The 21,322-nt window shown below is 47.2% G+C and overlaps 1 protein-coding gene across 4 annotated transcripts in view; it reads left to right on the top strand.

Annotated features, from left to right (window-relative positions):
- DIP2B (disco interacting protein 2 homolog B) overlaps positions 1-21,313 on the top strand; it is a 60,923-nt gene extending 39,610 nt beyond the window's left edge. For 3 of the 4 annotated variants that reach the window (XM_069879532.1, XM_069879530.1, XM_069879529.1), the window contains 28 exons: positions 1,468-1,591; positions 2,108-2,217; positions 2,930-3,032; positions 4,022-4,086; positions 4,355-4,448; positions 4,868-4,987; positions 5,665-5,779; positions 6,539-6,678; positions 6,898-7,034; positions 7,346-7,426; positions 7,777-7,904; positions 8,623-8,737; positions 9,596-9,797; positions 9,911-10,020; positions 10,147-10,227; positions 10,757-10,880; positions 11,324-11,445; positions 12,038-12,149; positions 12,442-12,551; positions 13,156-13,286; positions 13,854-14,022; positions 14,356-14,526; positions 15,057-15,118; positions 15,220-15,277; positions 15,903-15,977; positions 16,558-16,735; positions 16,915-17,038; positions 17,493-21,313. In XM_069879532.1, coding sequence (XP_069735633.1) covers positions 1,468-1,591; positions 2,108-2,217; positions 2,930-3,032; positions 4,022-4,086; positions 4,355-4,448; positions 4,868-4,987; positions 5,665-5,779; positions 6,539-6,678; positions 6,898-7,034; positions 7,346-7,426; positions 7,777-7,904; positions 8,623-8,737; positions 9,596-9,797; positions 9,911-10,020; positions 10,147-10,227; positions 10,757-10,880; positions 11,324-11,445; positions 12,038-12,149; positions 12,442-12,551; positions 13,156-13,286; positions 13,854-14,022; positions 14,356-14,526; positions 15,057-15,118; positions 15,220-15,277; positions 15,903-15,977; positions 16,558-16,735; positions 16,915-17,038; positions 17,493-17,745 — 3,414 coding nt within the window. In that variant the 3' untranslated portion in view covers positions 17,746-21,313. The other variant, XM_069879533.1, reaches the window with a different exon arrangement.
- The last annotated feature ends 9 nt before the right edge of the window (positions 21,314-21,322 follow it).

Here is a 21,322-nt window from a genome sequence, read left to right as displayed (position 1 = left end):
GCCCTCTGTTCGATGCTAAGTGGGTCTTGTTTCCAGCCTTGCTTCGCATCTGCCAGTCTTGACTTGGCTACAGACTGAAGCTGCTGAGTATTCCTGAAGAATTTGTGGCTCTTCTTGTAAATTCTTTGCCCGATGAAGCATTTTCTTTACCTTGACCAGAATTTTTGCAATATTGTCATATTCTTTCCATGTCACTAACTGTCTAAAACTTTAGATCTCATAAGAGGAGTCAAAAGCAGCAGGGTAATGGCAAACACGTGGCAAGAGAGGTGGTAATGAGGTGGTGAGCGAGGCTGACAATGCTGCAGGAGTCACAAGGCTCTGCTTTCATTTGTCTGCAGCGTGACAACTGCCGTAGCAACAAAACTCAAAATTAAGTGTTTGCTCAATCAGATTTCTTAGTGAGCTACCTCATTCCAGTGGTTTTGTCATTGGCCAACAGAAATTAGATGCAGGTTGTTTCAGTATAATTATACGGTTTGCTTTTTTTGCCTCATGATTCCTCTTTGAAGCATCTGAGCTTCCATTAATGAAAATGAATGGTGTGTGCTCACTGCTGGGATGCTGGGCAAGAGCACTTGTTGGATTTCAGATCCAGAGCATTTTAGTCCTGCTAATGTAATATTTGTTTTATGTACGAAGGGTTCCCTTTTTTAGAATCGCCGGATTTCTCTGCAATCCATCCCCAGTTTATGTAATCATTTCATTTTTGAACAAAATGAATTGAGAAGAGCAGACTGTCTATGCAGAGAGGCCAGTGGCCCCTCTGCGGTTTTACAGTGGCTTATTGGTTCCCTGTGGACTTTTATTGGCTTGTGGGTGCATCTCCATTGTCAGCCAGCAGGCCTCGGTGCTGGATATTCATCCTGATCCAAAATGTGTTATTATGGAAGCTTAGAAGCAGTTGTATTCATCCCTGCCAGGCAGCAGCTGTCACAGAACCATGGAATCCTGGAATGGTTTGGGTCGGAAGGGACCTCAAAGCCCATCCAGTTCCAACCCCATGGGCAGGGACACCTCCCGCTGGATCAGGAGCTCCAAGCCCCATCCAGCCTGGCCTTGAACCCCTCCAGGGATGGGGCAGCCACCACTGCTTGGGGCCCCTCCCCAGCTTTCCTGGAGCCCCTTTCCATACTGGAAGCTGCTCTAAGGTCTCCCTGGAGCCTCCTCTTCTCCAGGCTGAACAAACCCAGCTCTCTCAGCCTGTCCTTATCTGGGAAGTTCTCCAGCACTCGGATCGTCTTAATCATTTGAGTTTCAAAGTGTTGCCACACAGTGGATGTGGGAGCAGAAGGCCAAACCAATGGAAAACATGTTTGAGGGTGTAGGTTGCTTCTTTTTCCTCCCCCTGTGATCCATAATGTTACCATCCAGTTAGAGCATCCCCAGACCTTGGATTTCGGTAAGGGGAAAGTTGACTTCTGTCATCTTTAAACAGAAATGACTTTCTTCCCCCTCTTCCCTCAGGATGCTGGTGGTCAGCAGATTGGTTTTCTGCTGGGGAGCTGTGGGATCGCTCTGGCCCTCACCACTGAAGTTTGTCTGAAAGGGCTTCCAAAAACCCAAAATGGAGAAATTGTGCAGTTTAAAGGTCAGATCAGTTTTGCGCTTGCTTTTCATTCTATTTTTGCTGTAGCTGAACCATCTGAAAACGCCCATCAGAAGTCTGAGTGCAAAGGGAGGGCAAAGCAAGTGACTTCTCTGGCTGCATCACTGAACCGTTGTAGGTTTGGTGCCTGTGGTGTCGGTTGAGTCGTGTGTCTGACGGAATCGCTCTGTATTCTGGAAGTCACAGTGAATCCACCTCGCGAGCCAGGGTTGTCCTCAGATCCCTTCAGTGGCATTTGGCTGGTCCAAATGCAGTTTTATTAATTTAAGTTATATTTAGAAGTACTGCAGGGCTCTTCCCTGAGGGGAGGAAGCGTCTTGTTGCCCACTGAACTCCCTGATGAGCCGTGAGATGAACCTTCTGGCTAGTGGCATGGCTTGGCATTTTGCTTGTTTATCTGAACTTGGACAAAGGGTGGGAGTTTAGTGTCTTCTTGCAGAATATAAATCCCTCAATAAATAAACTGGTATTAATATTCCACTTTAATTTTGGCTCTAGGTTGGCCCAGACTCAAGTGGGTTGTGACAGATTCAAAGTATCTCTCCAAATCTCCAAAGGACTGGCAGCCCAACATTTCAGCTGCGGGAACTGAGCCAGCGTATATTGAGGTAAGCAGCGGATGGGGAACAGAAAGCGGTTTCTGTGAGCTGAATTTAATGTTCTCATTACCAGAGAGACAATGCTTTCACCTCGCTACCCTAAACTTCCCGGTTTGTAGCCACTGAAGCACATCTTCCACTGTATATGACTGGCTGTGGAGCTTCATTTAGTGTTGAATACCTTTGTGGCCTTGAGTGCTGCTCAGAATGAATGGGAGAAGCTAGTCTTGTTCCAGAAAGCTCATAATTGAGATGACCAAGCTCTCCGGAACAGTGCAGTTGATAACACGAATTCCTGAAACCACTTAAGCCAACAGCATTTTGGGTTTTCTTTTCTCCTAGCAGAGCTTATTCTCATTTTTATACCTAGGAATCGCAGGAGCTTAGGGATTTGGCCACTCTGAAATTACACATTGGCTTCTCAGTTTACTTCTGGGAGCAGGGAGAGATGCTGTGAGAAGCAGTAACAGAAATAAACATAAATACGTTCAATTGGCATCTTTATATCGTGTCTCTGGGGTTATTGGAACGTGTTTGCTACCTGAATAACTCTCTTCTCAGGAGTGAACCCTGCTGGTACCTTTCTACAAGCAGGTACTTCTCCGAGTTGGTCTCAGCAGCTTTAGAGAAACAAAATTTTCTGTAATATGGATTCTGTGACTTGGTTTCCTCTGTGTGTGGGAACCAGAGTCGTGCTCTGACTTTTTCTTCTCTTCCATAGTACAAGACAAGCAAGGAGGGCAGCGTGATGGGCGTGACGGTGTCTCGGATTGCCATGCTGGCTCACTGTCAAGCCTTGTCGCAGGCCTGCAACTATTCTGAAGGTAGGTGATGTCACAGAAACATCAAAGAAAGGAAAGGCCAGCAATGTCATTTTTGGGAGTTGCCTCTCATGTTTTTAACAGCTCTCTATGAAGAAGCAATGCACAATAGTATCTGCTTCGAGTACAAAGTGCAGATGAACTCTTCCCCCAAAAGCGAAGACTATCTATAACCTTTTTAATCCAAAGCTGCATAATTTTCACTGCCGAAGTGAAAAGGAATGAAAAGAGATTTGCAGCCTGTCTAGAAAGTTAATAGGTCTGTTCAGATCAATCAAAAGTGAAGCGTTCTCTAAGCTTAAGTCTTTTGCTGCACTGAAAGATCAGCCATGAAAATGTCTTTTCTGCTTTAGTTCTTGATAGTGGCTGTAAATGCCTCGGCACCTCTCGCATGAACTGCTTCTGTATTCATCATAGGAGCCTTTTGGGCTGACCTGGAAACAGAGTCTGGATATTGCTGGTGCGAGGGCAGAGAGTTCTGCTACAGGATATGGTTTTTGTCTGATCTGTCTTCTAAATAAAGCTAATTTATGTATCCATGACTGAAATGGTATTTTTAGAGCTGTATGTCATAGTAATTTAAAATGCAGAGTTTGTCTTCTGGAAGCCCTCGCTTTTAATTTCCATTGCTTCTGGGAGTCAGTGCTTGAGTGATGTTCTCTGCTCTCTTCCCCTGCTGCTGCCACTCACGCATAATGCGCTTCAGACCCTTTCTGTTCTCCAGACGCACTTTACAGGCTGGAATGGAATTTTCTAGCAACTCTGGGACGTGTTCCTTCTCTTAAATTGATGTTCAGTTGTGTTCTTTTGCATAACAAGGAGCTCTTGACAGTCAGACATGTAATCAGACAGATGAGGCTCTGCCCTTGCTGCCTGGGTACCTCCTGGAGCAGAGCTGACAGATTCAAACATACGCGGATTCGAGCCTAAGTGATGGTCACAGCTGTCCTGCCACGTTTCACTTCACTTCAACTACAACTTTCTTTCCCCAGGTGAAACGATAGTGAATGTTTTGGATTTTAAGAAGGATGCAGGGTTATGGCATGGCATTCTAACGGTGAGTTGAGCCTGTAAGGCCTTCCTGAAGCATTTCATAACCCTTTATAGTTGCAGTGATTGAGGACATGGTCGCGGACTGTTACCTGTTAAATCGACCATCTCTCTCCCTGCTAGATGGGGAATTCTCTGGGGAAGCGTGGAAACATCTTCAGTGAACTCATGTGCCTTTGCGGTGGGGAGTGGTGGTGGGGAGCGTGGGTGAAACCTTTTTTTGCTCCATCATAAATTTTGTGAGCCCTTATCTAAAAATCCCTTTCTGCTTTCAGAATGTAATGAACAAACTGCATACGATCAGCGTGCCCTATTCTGTGATGAAAACCTGCCCGCTGTCCTGGGTGCAGAGAGTTCACGCCCACAAAGGTAACTGCGTCTTCCACAACTCTAGCTTGAAGTGCTGAGGATAAACTAGTAAGGGGCTAGTCTCAAATGCTTTGGTGCCTGTCTTCTTGCTCATCCGTGATGAATCCCAAGAGCCAAAACTCTAACTTGTGTCTAAATATGCGCAAATTCCTAATGCCGTGTGCGTGCCGTGGCAGGGGGGTTGGAACTGGATGATCTTTAAGGTCCCTTCCAACCCAAACCAGTCTATGATTCTATGTCAGTGAATCAAAGAATTGTAGGAATTGCCCCGAGCCAGGTGGCGGTGAACTCCATGAGGACTCACGACCTGTGTGCTTGAAGCCAATGCCTTTTATCAGACCAAGAGAACAGTTGAACGCATTGAGATCATGGAGCTTTCGTTTGTCCTTATGTGCTTTTTTTTTTGTGTTGATTTGCAGCAAAAGTTGCTTTAGTCAAGTGTCGCGACTTGCACTGGGCCATGATGGCCCATCGAGACCAAAGAGACGTCAGTTTGAGTTCTCTACGTATGCTGATTGTAACTGATGGTGCAAATCCTTGTGAGTATGACATCCTGCTGCCTTCAGGAGGGAGGTTTCTCAGCTCGTTGTCTCGCAGGCTCCAACTTGACTCCTTTCGGAGATCCTTCCGAGAAGGTTTGGGTTAGGGCAGCTGTCTGGAACACGGAGCTCGGCATTGTGATGCTCAAGCACCAGGGCAAGGAGTGTTCTGTGCTTCTGTTGCGAAAAGCGCTGCAGAGTAAGGAACGAGAGCTGAATGGGCAGCTCATGTGTGTAAAACACAATTCTGGCAGACAGGGTGAGAGAGGAGGAGAGAAGGGAGAGTGTGAAGGCTCGCAAGAAGAACTGCGAAGGGGAAAAAATGCCCAGAAAAGTCTGCGAGGAATGCTCTTAGTGAAAAGGCTTAAGGAACCTTTGTCTGGATGGCCCCAGCTGAGAGGGATACCAGGAATTCCAGACCTGTTTATGTGTGCATAATCGCTACAGCGAGCCTGTAACAGGCTGCTTCAAGAGAACACGCCTGTTCCCGAGCCACGATCCCTGGGCACAGCAGCTCCTGTGTGGCTGGTGTCCTGGACATGCTACTTGCAGGTTTCAGAGACGATTCTTTATGTGACTCGGCAGGTGTGCTGCTCTTATTTCTAGGTTATTTTACAGCCAGCTTTTTAAATTAAGCTATGTAAAGTCCTAGTGGTGTGTATTCTCTTTCTTTCCAGGGTCTGTTTCCTCATGCGATGCCTTCCTGAGCTTGTTTCAGAGCCATGGGCTCAAACCAGAGGCGATTTGTCCCTGTGCCACATCTCCAGAAGCGATGACCATTGCAATAAGGAGGTAACAAGTGGTCTGTTTGCTAGATGAAGTGGTCAGGCTGAGGTTTGTTCATGTGTTGGTTAGTCGTAGTTGCCTTAAGCTCTTCTGACTTTTACTGTGTATGCTCAGGTATTCAGGGGCTCAGTGGTTAAACATTTCTCTGAAGATACGAGTGGGTTTTGTTTCCCTCTAAGACATCTGTCAGCTCAACGTGAAGCATGAAGTTTAACAGGGGCAGGTGCTGGGTTTTGTACCTGGGACACAGCAGCCCTGGATGGACAGAGACTGAGGAGCAAGAGGCTGGAGAGCAGCCTTGCGGGAAGGGATCTGGAACAGCTCCCAGGGAAGCAGTCACAGCACCGAGCCTGACAATATTCCAGAAGCGTTTGACCAACACCCTCAGCCCCACGGTGGGAATGTTGGGGTGTCCGGTGCAGGGATAGGAGTTGGACTTGGTGATCCTCGTGGTCTCTTCCAACTTGGGTCATTCTGTGATTCTGTGAACAGTGCCTGTATGGACTGTGCGCTGCCTTCTCCTCAGTTTACGCAGCCAGTGTGGTATTCCTGAAGCTGAAGTGTTGCGCTTGCCCAAGAATAGCGTTTCTTTTTTCATCTCGGCTCTTCTGGGAGGCAATCTCTGCTGCCATCTCACAGCTTTAAATCTCTTACACAAAGAAGAGGCACTGAAATGCACGTATTTCTGTCACTGCATTATCCTCGTCCGAGTCTAATAATGGTTTGCATTCCTGATTGAGTGTATTGATCTTGTGTCCTTCAAAGGCCTGGGGTCCCCGGGGCGCCTTTGCCTGGAAGAGCCATCCTGTCCATGAACGGGCTGAGCTTTGGTGTGATTCGTGTCAACACTGAAGATAAAAACTCCGCTCTTACTGTCCAGGACGTTGGCCACGTGATGCCAGGAGGTAAAAATGTGCAGCAGGGGCCCCTTTAAGACCTTTTTGGGAACGGTCTGAGATGTTTTAGAACAAGAAGCTATCAATATTCTCTCCCGTATTCGGCTCGGTGCTGGGGGCGGTCGGGCAGTCCCTGTACCGCAGCGTCTGTCTGTCGCCGTTAGACGTGTCCGTTCCTACGCGAGGCGGATGTCGGGGACTGATGTAACCGGGCCTGCTTTGTCCTAGGAATGATGTGTATCGTGAAACCCGACGGGCCGCCTCAGCTCTGTAAAACTGATGAGATCGGTGAGATCTGTGTTAGCTCCAGAGCAGGAGGAATGATGTATTATGGGCTGGCAGGAGTGACAAAGAACACATTCGAGGTATGTATAATGGAACACATCTTTCTTTCCCTGTTTCCTGCCTAGAGCTGGTAGCCTTTATATAATGTCTTGCTTTTGTTACTTAGTGTTAACATTGTTTTTTAAAGATACTCTGACAAACTTACAGTTTGAAATAACTCAGTGTTCCCCTTTCATAAAGGTCTCCCACACTGCTAAAATGGTGACTGTGCTGAGGATTCCCTCCGCTTCTCATCCCTTCACTCGCATACAGTGCAATCCTTGATGTGGGGAATGTTTTCCTATCCTCAGGCAAATCCACTTTGCCTCCAGTGTCCTCCCTTCCATTGCAGGTCATCCCTGTGAACTCAGCAGGCTCTCCGGTGGGCGATGTGCCCTTCGTCCGTTCCGGCTTGCTGGGCTTTGTTGGACCTGTACGTAATAAGTTTTTTGAGCTTGCCTTGCTGTATTCTTTTATTCATGTTAATCATAGAATCATAGAACAGTTTGGGTTGGAAGGGACCTCAAAGATCATCCAGTTCCAACGCCCCTGCCATGGGCAGGGACACCTCCCACTAGATCAGGCTGCCCAAGGCCCTTCTCACCTGGCCTTGAACACCTCCAGGATCCACAGCTTCCCTGGACAACCTGTCATTTAAAACGAAAGAAACTGTATTATACAAATTCTGTTGATCTGGCTGTAGGTAGGAAACATGCAAATCATCAAAGACGTTTGAATATCTGCTGTAGGTAAGTCACTCACTGATACCTTTTTGTCTTTCAGGGCAGTTTGGTGTTTGTGGTTGGGAAAATGGATGGGTTGCTGACAGTTAGCGGCCGCAGACATAACGCTGATGACATCGTAGCGACGGGATTGGCAGTAGAGTCGATAAAAACAGTTTACAGAGGAAGGTCAGCAAAGTAAACCTTGCCCCTCCATATAAGCTTCTGCATGTGCTGTAATGAAACAGGATCTTCAATATTGGTAACTGGGATGTTTGCGTAGCTTGGTTAAAATGAAAATGGTTTGGGTTGGACAGTAGCGGGCCTGATCCTGCCCAACACAGGTGTGTTTTCCCCAATCTCCTGTCTGTTTTTTCATCAAGCCTGCGCACTTTAGGGGAAGGAATCAAATAACAAGGTAATTCTTCACATGGAGAACTTAATTCTCTGTCTCTGTCTGATTTCTCTGAAGCAAGGAAGAGTTTCATTAATGCCCAAAGACACTTAATTTAACTCAGCAGTTGTCGATACCATGTTCTAGATCTTCGAGCAGGGATGGAGCTCACATCTCAGACTTAACAGGAGATTTTAAGCCCCCTACATCACATAAATGCTTTAAAGCTTCTGTTTCATTGGCGATTTGCCAGCTTGAAACAGCAATGGGACCGCAGGATGAGAGGCAGGGGACTGTGCTAGGTAGAAATTTCATCAGAAAATGGAATTAATCTCTTCTGTACTTCACAAAGTCTTTCCTTTTCGATTCAGTTTTAATTGTCTAATGTTTTTTCTCAGGCTTTGCCCCATGGGTTTTCTCTTTTTTATGAGCTCTGTCTTTACACTGTGTCTTTGGCTTCCTCTTCCAGTAAAACTGGAACTCGTGCCAATATGGTTTTCTGCTTTTCCTCAGGATTGCTGTGTTCTCAGTGTCCGTCTTCTATGACGAGAGGATTGTGGTGGTTGCGGAGCAGAGGCCGGATGCGTCTGAAGAGGACAGTTTCCAGTGGATGAGTCGAGTGCTGCAGGTGAGGCCTCTTGTGGAGGTGGCTGAGGTGAGTTTGTGTGGGCAGATCGGAGGCCGCCAGCGTGCCGCAGATGGGAAGAGCACAGGCTTACGGCCCCTCTTGGCACCAGGCGTTGTTACAGGATCACAAGCTGGGTTCATCTGCTGCGTGCAAGCTGTTCTGTTCTGTCCTGAAGGTCCTGGGAAAGCAACTGTAGCATAGAACAACGTGGGCTCAGACCAAACAGTCAGCATTCTGCTACCAAGATGACTGTGAGGAGAAACACAGTTCCCTCTCAGCACTGCAAAGCAGATCCAGTGGTCAAGCCTAGTTCTGCTTTTAGTTTTGGATCAGGCTGGGGCTCAGAGTTCGGCTTTAAAGCCGCCTTTCTCTTTGGAGATGCACTTTCAGCAGGGAAGCAGTAAGAGAAAGGTTAAAACAGCTGAATGAGTGCAGTCCTAAGAATGGAAAATGAGGAGCAAATACTTTGAGAGTTGCCTGCCTTGCACATGTGTCATTCTTGGGAATGGTTCAGGTTGTAATGTATGCAAACTGGGGAGGAAAATTAGGGAAGTACCTGATGGTCTGAATAATGCTGAGGCAGACACAACGGAACAGAGTGTGATGGTTCGGAGGAGACAGATGGATCAAACCCTAAAATCACGATTCATTGAGCAGCTGTGTATATTCTGGGTCATTGGTCACGAAAGGTTTCAGAAGGGATCTCTTGTGTATGAGATGAATCCTAGAGGTGAAATGGAATGGTAGTGGCCGGTGTGCTCCTCTGGTACCTTCTAACTGCTGGGTTTCCTTGCAGTGCGGCCAGGAGCTGGGCTGTCCGCGGGAGTCCCCAGAATTCTCTGTCTTTCCTTTCTCCAGGCAATCGACAGCATTCACCAAGTGGGTGTGTATTGCCTTGCTCTTGTGCCAGCCAACACCTTGCCAAAAACGCCGCTGGGAGGGATCCATATCTCTCAAACTAAACAGCACTTTCTGGAGGGCTCTCTGCATCCGTGCAACATCCTCATGTGCCCGCACACGTGTGTGACAAACTTGCCAAAACCCAGACAGAAACAGCCAGGTAATGTGAACCCCTTTGGCTTCACTGTTGGTAACCTGAGGTTCACCATCCCAGAGCTTGTCTTGAGCCCCTCGCACGTGTCAGGATTTCATGTGGCTGTTCTTTATCAACAGGCGTTGGCCCTGCCTCTGTGATGGTGGGGAACCTGGTTGCTGGGAAGCGCATTGCCCAAGCCTCTGGAAGAGATCTTGGTCAAATAGAAGACAACGATTTAGTTAAAAAGGTAAATGGGTATTTGTTAGAGCTAGAGAATAGGGAAAGGATTTACCCTGCAGCTGAACACAAAGCAGCAATGTGGAATGGACCGAAGTAGAAGCACTGGGGTTTAATTCCTGCCTCTCTTTTGCAGCACCAGTTCCTGACAGAGGTGTTGCAGTGGAGAGCTCAAGCAACTCCTGACCACCCACTCTTCCTTTTATTAAACGCCAAGGTACAGTCAGTGCCGAGCTGTGAGCAAGGTCACCGTGTTATTCAGCACCAAGTTTGAGGCTTTGTTTAAAATCTTCTGCCCGTTCCAGTGTCCTCTCTTTAATCTCTGTATCTGATTTTGCCCATGGATTTGTAACATAATATTTGGACCTCTGGGTTCTTTCACCTGAACAACTGCCGTGGTTCAGTGCTTCGTTTTAAAACTGAGCCTGCTTGTAGGTCCCACTGATTCCGGTGTCAGTTAATGGTGTGTCCCTGTTGAGTATATTCTGGCAAGGTTCTGGTGCAAGAAGACCTGAACTGACTTCCTGGAAGGTAGAATTTTCTAGAGCAGATCTAACTCCATCTCTGTTTGATATTGTAGTGGATAAATGACTCGTTAAATGCCAGCAGCTATAGATTTAGATAACCAGTAGCTAGAGACTGATGCTAGAAAGCAAGTTTGGGTGGGTTTTCTTTTTGCAGCAGGCATTTTACTGACACACGGGTTGCGCCAGGCCCTCTTGAGAGCATTTTTGTCTCCTTTCAAGGGAACCACTGTGTGCACAGCCACCTGCCTTCAGTTGCACAAAAAAGCAGAAAGAATTGCATCAGTTCTGTGTGACAAAGGACATCTCAATGCAGGAGACAATGTGGTGCTTCTTTATCCTCCTGGTAAGCAAGCTTTCCCGATGACTGTGTCCCAGTGTGGCAACACAGCACGGTCTTCCTTTGAAATCTCACTGAGATCTGGAAGTAGAGGAGGGTATCGCAACAGCGATACCTTAGGGCTTGTGGAACTCACTGGTCTTGCTTTGACTCCAGAGAGGGCTGTTCTAACGTCTTGCTGTATCAGGACTCAGACTTCCTTCCAGCCCAAACTATTCTATTATTCTATGATTCCCTACTTCCCCAGCCCCCTTTCCTAAGCTTTCTCAGCTTTCTTGTTGTGCTCCTCACGGTGTCGGGACTGCCTGCGTTGCACATCCACGCTGTGGAAGTGACTGGTATATGTGTGTGTATCTTCTAATGAAAACCGACGCTTGGAGAAGAAGCCCTCGGAGGAAAAGCTGGTGTCCCCAGGCTGCCCACCCACCACACCTCTTGTGTCCTTGCAGGCATTGAGCTAATCACCGCCTTCTATGGCTGTTTGTACGCTGGCTGCATCCCTGTGACCGTCAGACCACCTCATGCTCAGAGCCTCACTGCTACTTTGCCCACTGTGCGAATGATCGTGGAAGTGAGTAACAGGCTGAGAGCGTGGCCGGAGCGCTTGCCCTTCAGCCTCTAGCACGAGTGGTTAACCCCGCTGTCCAACCCGTGCTGGTTACAAGACAGCCGTGATTGAAGCGCGTCTTAAAACTGAAGGACAGTGTCTTCCTTCTCAAAATGCCAGGGAGAAGCATCTCTCCTTGTGTGGCAGGATGAATTGCTGTGAAACTGAAATTGGTGGTGTCAGAGTGATAGCAGCGTGTGAGGTTCATGCCCCTTCCTGCTGGGCAAGCGCAGGTCCTACTGTTGGTTACTTCCCAGCCCAGTAACCAGCAAAGGATGCCTCCCTGTTCTAATGGTGGGAAGAAAGCTGGATTTAGACCATGTAGCGCTCTCACCTGCTCTAAGCGTGGTTATTTGCATTTTAGTCTCTGGGGTTGTAGTGAAGGAAGAGTAGAGAATAGTGTTGTGAAACCCAGAGAAATGAAGGGAAGTTTGCTGGGTGAAGCAGACTGCAGGGGGTGAAATGTGCCCTCGGACCATCGCGTCTGGTAGTGACAGCGCCGCTGCAACGGGCTTTTGGCTGTCTTTTACTTTGTAGTAAGTGTTTATCTTTCTAGGTGAGCAAAGCTGCCTGTATTCTCACAACCCAGACTTTAATGAGGCTCCTGAAATCCAGAGAGGCAGCGGCTGCCGTAGATGTGAAAACCTGGCCAACCATCATCGACACAGGTGAGGTCTGTGGGTCAAGAGAGTGCCTGAAGTTCCGTGTAGGGGTTACCATTGACTGCGAACAGGACGGGGCCATCCCCATCTCAGATGTGAGACACCTTGCAGACAACTCTTAATTTCCTTCAGACAGCAAGTTAGTTTTTTCTCCTTTTTCCTGAGAATAAATAATTTCCTATGTGGGAACTTTGAGGAGAGCCTTCTCATAAACTAGGTTGCCTCTTTTGGAAGGAGAATTGATAGAAAGCCTTTTGATTAATCAAAAGTTAACCACATTTCTTCCTTTCTCGTACAGATGACCTGCCCAGGAAGCGGCTGACGCAGATCTATAAGCCACCTACACCTGAAATGTTAGCCTACTTAGATTTTAGTGTTTCCACAACGGGCATGCTTACAGGAGTAAAGGTACAGTCAAATGGTTTTAGAAGGTGGAGTTTTTGGAGTCTTGTCTTTGCCTGATCTTCTGGGTCGCCTCTCCCTCCACCAAAGTTTGCTCTTGCAGCTTAAATAAAGACTGTGCTTTTATTGCGATAGAGCTGTGGGTTCATTGCAGACGATGCGGTACTCCTGTGCCAGAGCATTAGTTCTGCAGGGGGGAAGCTGGGTCTCTGCAGCGAGAATCGGGGCTTCCACCAGCGAGCTGCCTGTTAGGGGAGCAGGGAGCAATGTGAGCAGCGTAGCTGTGAGCTGCTGTTTTCTCCCCACCAAGAGCAGGATGGGAATGGAGCTGACCGAGCAGAAACTAGAAAAGGAAGGGCTTAGGCTGCCATTAATGGGCTGGGTTTGGGGTGCCCAAAGCTGCAGCAGTAGCTGTAGGTATCACTGTCCGGTTTACTGGGCCTCAGAGGGCTCCGAGTGCTCTCCGTCTGCTAGGGAGGATAAGGGAATTAAAAACAATTTAGGGAGAAGTGTTACCAAGGCAAACCTGTCTATATTCTCGTGTACCTGTCTCGATGAAGCCGTGTTCTGATGTGCTCGGATTCCAGCAGGGTTTCTCTGTCTCTCGCAGATGTCCCACGCGGCGGTGAGCGGCCTTTGCAGGGCCATCAAGCTCCAGTGTGAGCTCTACTCCTCTCGGCAGATTGCGATTTGTCTGGACCCCTATTGTGGGCTCGGGTTTGTGCTCTGGTGCCTTTGCAGGTACGGCTTCGAGAGGAACTCTTGGCTGGTTATGAATGGGAACTGGCAGCCTGGGTCTTTACCTGCTGGGGTTACAGGCAAATATGGTGATGTTACCAAAAATGACTGCTTTACAGTAAGGGGAGACTTCGTCTTTGAACAGACAATAATATGTTCCCTTTTCCTCCAGATTAGCAAGAATTTATCCTCTCTTGATAACGGGTATTTGTGCTGCCAAATATTTCTGGCTCCAGAACGTTTCTCTTGCCTTTTTTCCTTGATTATATGGTGCAGGAAGGGAATTCTCTTTCTGTGAATTGTGTGGTTGAGCCAATTCTCTTCCTTCGCTCTGGCAGCGTGTGTGCATGTTTGTGTGTCTAGAAATCATTATTCTGATACAGTAAGTTGTATTTTTAAAGCGCTCTTGCCAATTAAAGTGGGCACAGGCGCTCTGAGTCTGTCTCCAATGCAGAATCCTACATGCAGCTTTTGGGCTGGCAGGAATGTAACACAAAAATACAGTCAATATTAATTGAAAGATAACTACGTGCTGCACAAAAATGTTTTCTTCCTTGATGTTCTTCACAGCGTGTATTCTGGACACCAGTCAGTTTTAATTCCTCCTATGGAGCTGGAATCCAACCTTTTTCTCTGGTTATCTACTGTCAGCCAGTATAAAATAAGGGACACGTTTTGTTCCTATTCAGTCATGGAACTGTGCACGAAGGGACTTGGAAACCAAGTTGAGATGTTAAAGGTAAGAAATGTTTCCTGAAGTTTGTGTTATGAATTAAGGAAACTGTGGTTGTAAAGCAAAGCAACAGGGTTATTAAATACGGTTTCCATGGTGCAAGAGGCACCTCCCATACGAGGGCACTGGTCAGACACCATTTTATCATTACAAACGGAAACTGAAAAGTGGGAATAACTTGAATAGAAGAACAGGGTTTGTCCTGCATTTCTTGAGAGATTTCTTTGGGATTCCAGGGATAAAAAGCAAATGCTGCTCCTGGTGCGCGCACAGATCTTGTGCGGTGTGCTGGAGATCAGTAACACACACAGTCCTTTGCATTCCTTGTGTCTTCTCCAGGCCCGAGGGATTAATCTGTCCTGTGTCCGGACTTGTGTGGTGGTTGCAGAGGAACGGCCGCGGGTTTCTCTCACTCAGTCCTTCTCCAAACTCTTCAAAGACATTGGCCTCTCGTCCCGTGCTGTCAGCACCACCTTTGGCTCCAGAGTCAACGTCGCTATCTGTTTGCAGGTAACACGAGGCATTTTAGTGCGGGTGTTCTCACTGGCGTCAGGTTCCTAGATTCCGTTGTGTGAATTGGCAGACTTCCTAATCGGCACATGCTCCTGTGTTGTCAGCGTGGCCTGACATCTGCTCTGTGCAGAACAGCTGGCACCAGATGTGAGCAGCTTCTCTTGTTCCCAGCTGCCAGATATCATCTCCGGTGCTCAAAATAACTGAGACGTGGCCTCGGAGAACGGCTCGTTGCCATCTAGGATGACGAGTTGCCCCAGGGCCAGTAGCTGAGGGTGCTTGGGCTGTCTCTGTAGCAGCTCCCACCTCCCCAAATTTGCATCCCGCATGGGTGTGACACTCAGTAGAGAGGGAAAAACAGCCTGTTTGTGGAAGTATTTCCCTTTAGTGGGACAGCAAAGGTGGGGAAATGGGAACGTGAACTTTGCTGCCAGTAAGAAACCCTGGGGAACGTTTATGCACTCAGACAGGAGTTACCCCGACTTATCCAGAGATGTCAACTTGCTTTACAAACTTTCACTCCTCAGGGAACATCTGGGCCTGATCCCACCACAGTGTACGTAGACCTGAAATCCTTGAGACATGACAGGTACAGTAAGATAATATATAAAACATTGTGATGAGGAGCTGTAGCGCCTCTCAGTAGATTTCAGCTCTTTTCTTCCCTGACAATGTTTTCTTTCCGTTCAGAGTACGTCTGGTGGAAAGGGGAGCTCCACAGAGCCTGCTGCTTTCGGAATCTGGGAAGGTAACGTCGTGTTACTGCGTAGAGACGTGGCATGTGGCGTCCCATCACTGGGCTTTGCTTTTTCTGCCCCTTCTGCTGTAGATGTGGAGCTAGGACAGGCAGCCTCGTGGCGTGGCTGAGGTGATAGTTGGCTGCACTGCTCCTCTGGGAAGTTAGTTTTGGTTTATAATGAAGTAATATTGATTTAGGAGTGTGCTTTGCTAAAGCAACTAGGACAATTGGTTCTGTTTATGGTCAATGAACCACATCAAAAGTATCTGCTGTTGCGTCCTTGGAATCCTCCTGCATTTGAGATTTCCTCTAGCCATTACCTCCTTAAGTGGGAGTAAGATTTGCCTTAATAAAACGATATTTCTCAGTAGTTTTTAACATTGAATTCTTCAAAATCAAGAGCTAGCAAAGTTTCCAGGCCTGGAGGGCCTTACCTGTGCGGCTCTTTAGTCATGAAATCCACTCATAGCACTGCTGGAACTTCAGCGTGTGTGTCCTAGCCTGTTTTATACCTCTATTTAATTCCTGTGGGTGAAATCCTGCCTTTCTGGAGGTAAACGAGCAGCGTTTGCATGCAAGTTGCGTGTGAAGATAATTCACTTACAGATAACGTATTCCATCTTCTGATCCTTAGATATTACCTGGAGTCAAAGTAGTCATCGTTAATCCTGAGACAAAAGGGCCTCTTGGAGATTCTCACCTAGGAGAGGTAAATGCAGATTTCACTCTTGGGGTCACTTCTCTGGTTATTTGCAACCTGGGCTAGAGCCTCACTCCTCTCATGGTGAAGAAATTCCTCCCTCTGTCCAGTCTAAATCTGCCCCTCTCCAGTTTATTACCACTGCCCCTCATCCTGTCACTCCAAGCCTTTATGAACAGCCCCTCCCCAGCTTTCTTGGAGCCCCTTCAGATACTGGAAGTTCGCTCTAAGATCTCCTCGGAGCCTTCTTTTCTCCATAAGAGAAGAATTTGGATGTGTTATTTCACTGTTAAGTTTAAAGAAAAAGACAGCCTGCCAGAAAGGGAGGCTTATTCCACTCTAAATCCTGTATAACTGGCTTCCAAATCATCTAATTTACATTTTTCCTTTTCTTTTCTTGACTACACACCAGTTTATCTGATCTGTGTCGAGAGATTATTATAAGTTTCTGGACTTGATTTTTGGATCTGAAAAATCTTAGATAAACTGTAAGAAGATTCTCCTTGTATCAGCTGCTTCATCTCTGTACACAACAGACGCTCTGGTTTGGTACCATCTGGACCTGATTTCTTTTCTGCTTCCCGTACAGATCTGGGTGAACAGCCCCCACACGGCCAGTGGCTACTACACCATCTATGACAACGAAACCCTGCAAGCTGATCATTTCAACACCCGGCTGAGCTTTGGCGACGCCGCTCAGACACTTTGGGCTCGGACTGGGTACCTCGGGTTTGTTCGTCGGACAGAGCTCACGGCTGCCAGCGGAGGTACAGCCGGAATGAGGTGTTATCTTTTAAATGAAGATGAGTTTCTTTCATACCACACAGCGAATCAGTCCTGATTGGCTTGTCTGGATATAAGAGAGGCTTTGCTTTATCCAAATGCCATCTGATGTTGTCTGTTTTCATGCTATATGCACACCTCATGTCCCATCTCTCCTTCCCAGAGCGCCACGATGCACTGTATGTTGTCGGAGCACTGGATGAAACGTTGGAGCTGAGGGGACTGCGTTACCATCCAATCGATATCGAAACTTCTGTATCTCGAACGCACAGAAGCATCGCTGAATGGTAAAATGGCCTTGAAAAATAAACTCGTCCTCCCCCAGCTGAGGTGTAGCCACACTTATGCAGGGTTTGACAGAAAAAAATACACCACGCAAATTCAGTTCCGTTTTTGTGTTACCATCAGAATCATAGAATCCTGGAATGGGTTGGGTTGGAAGGGACCTCAAAGCCCATCCAGTTCCACCCCTGCCATGGGCAGGGACACCTCCCACGGGATCAGGGGCTCCAAGCCCCATCCAACCTGGCCTTGAACCCCTCCAGGGATGGGGCAGCCACCCCTGCTCTGGGCAGCCTGTGCAAGATTTCTGACGTGCTGGGACGAGGACTTCTTGGAGTTAGGTCGCAGCCCACAGCAGGTGGCCAACTCCATCCAAGGATAAAGAGTTGTGAACTCTGGATCTTGGCGTTTGTGAGAATAACTGGGTTTTCTGGTTTGTTGTTACTTTTTCACTTCTAGTGCTGTATTCACGTGGACCAACCTGCTGGTGGTGGTGGTCGAGCTGTGCGGCTGTGAACAGGAAGCCCTGGATTTGGTTCCTCTCGTTACAAACGTGGTCTTGGAAGAACATTACCTAATTGTGGGAGTGGTGGTGGTAGTGGATCCTGGAGTTATCCCTATCAACTCCAGAGGGGAGAAACAGCGAATGCACCTCCGTGACAGTTTCCTAGCGGATCAATTAGACCCCATCTATGTGGCTTATAACATGTAACGTGGACGGGGAAGGGATGGTCAGAGCTTGGTGGGACCACGGACTGACAGAGGGTGGCTCTAGAAATGAAGCTGGTGAAAATTACTAATACTTGAGCTAAAGTTTGAGATTGCTGCCATATTCCCTTCATCTCCTCCTGTGGTGGTAAGATCCCAGTCGCTACCGACGGGCACAAGGCGATGTGGTAGGCGATGGAAAACACTCGTAACAGTTTACTGAAATATTAGCTTTATAGCAAACGCAGAGTTGGCAAACGTGTGAGCTACGAGATTCCTAAGGCCTTTACAGTAGTGTTACTTTTTCATCCGTTGTACATATTTGTATTTTTATCTAATACTGTTTTAGGATTCTATAAGGGGAGGGTTTATTTAGTTAAGATAATAAACTATTAAGAAAAGGGTCATCAGAGTTCTGCAGTTCCCTGCTCTATAACGTGCTCTGCATCTCTGCTGTAGCTTCTCGTTCCATGGGATCACACAACCTATTTAAGATCGTGCCATGACCAAATCGATAACTTACGGAATCGAAGAGTTACTTATTCCTATAGAGACTTCTTGACTTTAAAAAGAATTTTGCCTATATTTTAAATATGTAAATATTATTATACATAATTCACTTAGATAGAAAATTAACTTGGATAACGATGACAGTGGAAGGGAGGCGTTTTTAAGGATGAATTAGGCGTTTTTAAGGATGAATTAACTTTTGTGGTTCTTGGCATAATTACGTTTGGTTCAACAACGAGTGTGAGAGACGCACGACCGTCACGGGTTTTCTTATTTCAGTCCATAGTCTTTTATTGCTGGCCAGAAGTGTGTCCCAGCGCCTTGAAACCCCCGGGTTTAAGGCACAGCTCTCTGAAGGAGGCTGAATCGAAACAGGAATGTGGAATTGGGTAGAAATCGCAGTGCAAATCCAAAATGCTCGACTGAAATGATGTCGCTGAGCGACCTCTGCCTCTGAGACCCCTCGTGTTGAAAGGAAAATAACCTTCAGACGGTTAAATTCCCTCTGCGATTCAGTCGGCTTGGCAGAGCAAGAAATCTTGTAAACAGGCTTTAATGTAACCTGGGAGGCAACAACCCAGTTCTCCTCAAAGCTTTCCCGCGGATAACTGTGAGGTTTGACTTGAACGCAGTTTTGTTTTTACAGGAGGAGCACAAAACTGAGACAGAGAAGTTCTGGTAAACGCATCGCTAAATAACTGGGAAAACGAATAACCCAGTCTGCAAAAGGCAGTGTTGGTGTAAAAATGAGTAAAAGTCAGCAGACGGGAGCCCTGGCGTAGGGGGTGTGAGCTGCTCCTTCAAGGAGGAGTGAGATGGTGCTTGAGATTTAGATGGTGCTTATTTGACTCCAAATTACCTTTGTTTTGTCTAATGCTTAATAATCCTCTAAAAGCATTGAAATTCCTGGGGATGTTAAGGAAATACAGTTGTGAGAGCAGCGAGAGCTGATGCCAGGTGCCACATTGGGGATTTTGAGTCCGATGTGATGCGCAGCCTCGATCGCTGCGATATTCAGAGGTTCCTCACTCGGAGGGCAGGTCGTCCTGACAAGGGTTACGGCAGGAAGGCTGGAGATCCCGAGGCAGCTGGTGGAGCTGACGTGGGGCGTCTCTAAGCAAACCCTAATCCCGTCCTTCAACAACTCCTAGTGCATTCTGTCAGCTTTTTCTCGCAGAGAGGAGCCTGAACATCCAGACGGGGAGTTCTGAATGATCTGTTTGATAAATATCTGGTGGGTGAATCTATTTAGAAGTTACCGTGGCGAGCCTGGACTTGAGTTCTTGGTGAACGCTTTGGTTCACGGGTTTTTAAGCCGTTTCCTTTTCTGGTGCTGCCACGGCTGCAGGACAGCGATGCGGCTGGGACTCTCGTGGTGCGGACGGTGGCTCTCTTAGCAGTGGGGATGCTGTCTGGCTCCTTACGGCGTGTATCCAAACCCACCTCTGCATCAAGTCTTGAACAGATTTAGTTTTGAACAGATTGGCCACGGATTGAGGGAAGGGGCAGACGCTGCTAGTGCCACGATTTTACCAGGGGTGTCAAATGCACAGAAACTGCTCTCCCTTTTCAGCCAGTCCTGGTGGTCTCTGTTTGTCACTTCCTTGTTCATGTTCCCTTGCACCACAAAGTGACTCGCAGTTGCCCGTTCCAGAAAAAAATCTGATGGTCTTGACCTTTTTCTTCCCCAAATTAAAGCTTTGGATAAATTGTCCTGAAAAATATGTTATTTGTTCATTGAAGTGGATTTTGAGTACAATTCTAGGATTGTCTTTTATTTTCACTCACGGTTTTTCAGATGTAAAAGCTGCCGATATCGATCTGATCGGAGATTCCCAGCAGGCGGCCGATGGACTTTGGGAAATGGTGTTTTTGCGTGATGTACTGGATTGATTTGATTTCTTCCCTTGTTTTTTATTTGGCTTTTGATGTTGGCATTGACAGTTTCTTAGGATTTGGGGTTTTATCCTGCAAGTTTACTGTGTACTCCTCATCTTTCTCCGGGCGGGTGGCATTTCTCTGCGTGTGTTTACAGTCCTGCCTGGGGGATGAGGTGATGCTCCCTCCTCGACGGCCAGTGGCGCGGAGCAGCCGCCCCGTTTTCACTTCACTGAATGCTGTTCAGCTCTGGCGCAGGGAAGTGATGGACTGGGGAGGGAAGCGTGGAGCTGGGAATCCAGAATCCCCGATTCCCAGCTCTGGCTCTGCTGATGACTTGGGACAGAGCCCTCAGCCAGGCCATTCCCTCTCCCGTTTCTCCCTCTGCTGATGATTGCAGCTCATCTTCGCAGCGCGACTGCTGAGCCCTGTGTGCTTCATTGCTCGCTGAGCTGAGCTCGGTTTGTTCTTCCCGACTGATCGGTTGATGTGGGAAGGCCAGAAAAGGACCGGGCTGCTCTGCTTTATAGCAGTTCCTTGGTATCTTCCCCACAGGAGAACAACCTGAGGTGCTTCCCTCCGGAAAACCAGCCGGGACGCTGATGTTTCAGCTCCAGGCTGGGAGTCGGAGGCTTTTCCGTACCCACTGAATCCAGTGCCGAGTCCCAGGACGCAGACTCAGTGCCAGTTTCTCTTTATCCATTTGCAGAAGGCAAATTATTTCCTCCTATTGTCCATCAGCTCCCGTGCTCAGACCTACCGTGAAACTTAAGAACTAGGAATTCTTAATGCTTTGAACTAAAATGGTTTTATTTCTTCCTGTTTATGAATATTCCCCAAGCAAAATCCATGGGTACAGGTAACTTCAAGTCCTGTTTTGTTACAATTTGCACTGCATTTCGGATTTAAAAAACTGTAATTGCAATGTGTCCTACTAACTGTCTAAAAAGGCTGGAAAAATGAGGTAAATTTTAGCCCTAGATGCAATTTTTCTTTCATTTCTGTCAACCTATTCACCATTGTCAAATTCCAACTACAGCGTCCTGTAATTATGTATAAAGTTTTTATTTATTTAAAAATTAGATTAGATATAAGTTTTTAAATTTAACACCTGACTGGACAGTGTTCCATTAACGCATTGATTGTGTTTCCTTTGTCTTGTGTTAATAAATATTGATGCCTGAGTTCGCTTG

This window comes from Phaenicophaeus curvirostris, chromosome 38 (assembly GCF_032191515.1).
Source record: "Phaenicophaeus curvirostris isolate KB17595 chromosome 38, BPBGC_Pcur_1.0, whole genome shotgun sequence".
Lineage (NCBI taxonomy): Eukaryota > Metazoa > Chordata > Aves > Cuculiformes > Cuculidae > Phaenicophaeus > Phaenicophaeus curvirostris.
This window is presented reverse-complemented; position numbering and strand designations above follow the sequence as displayed.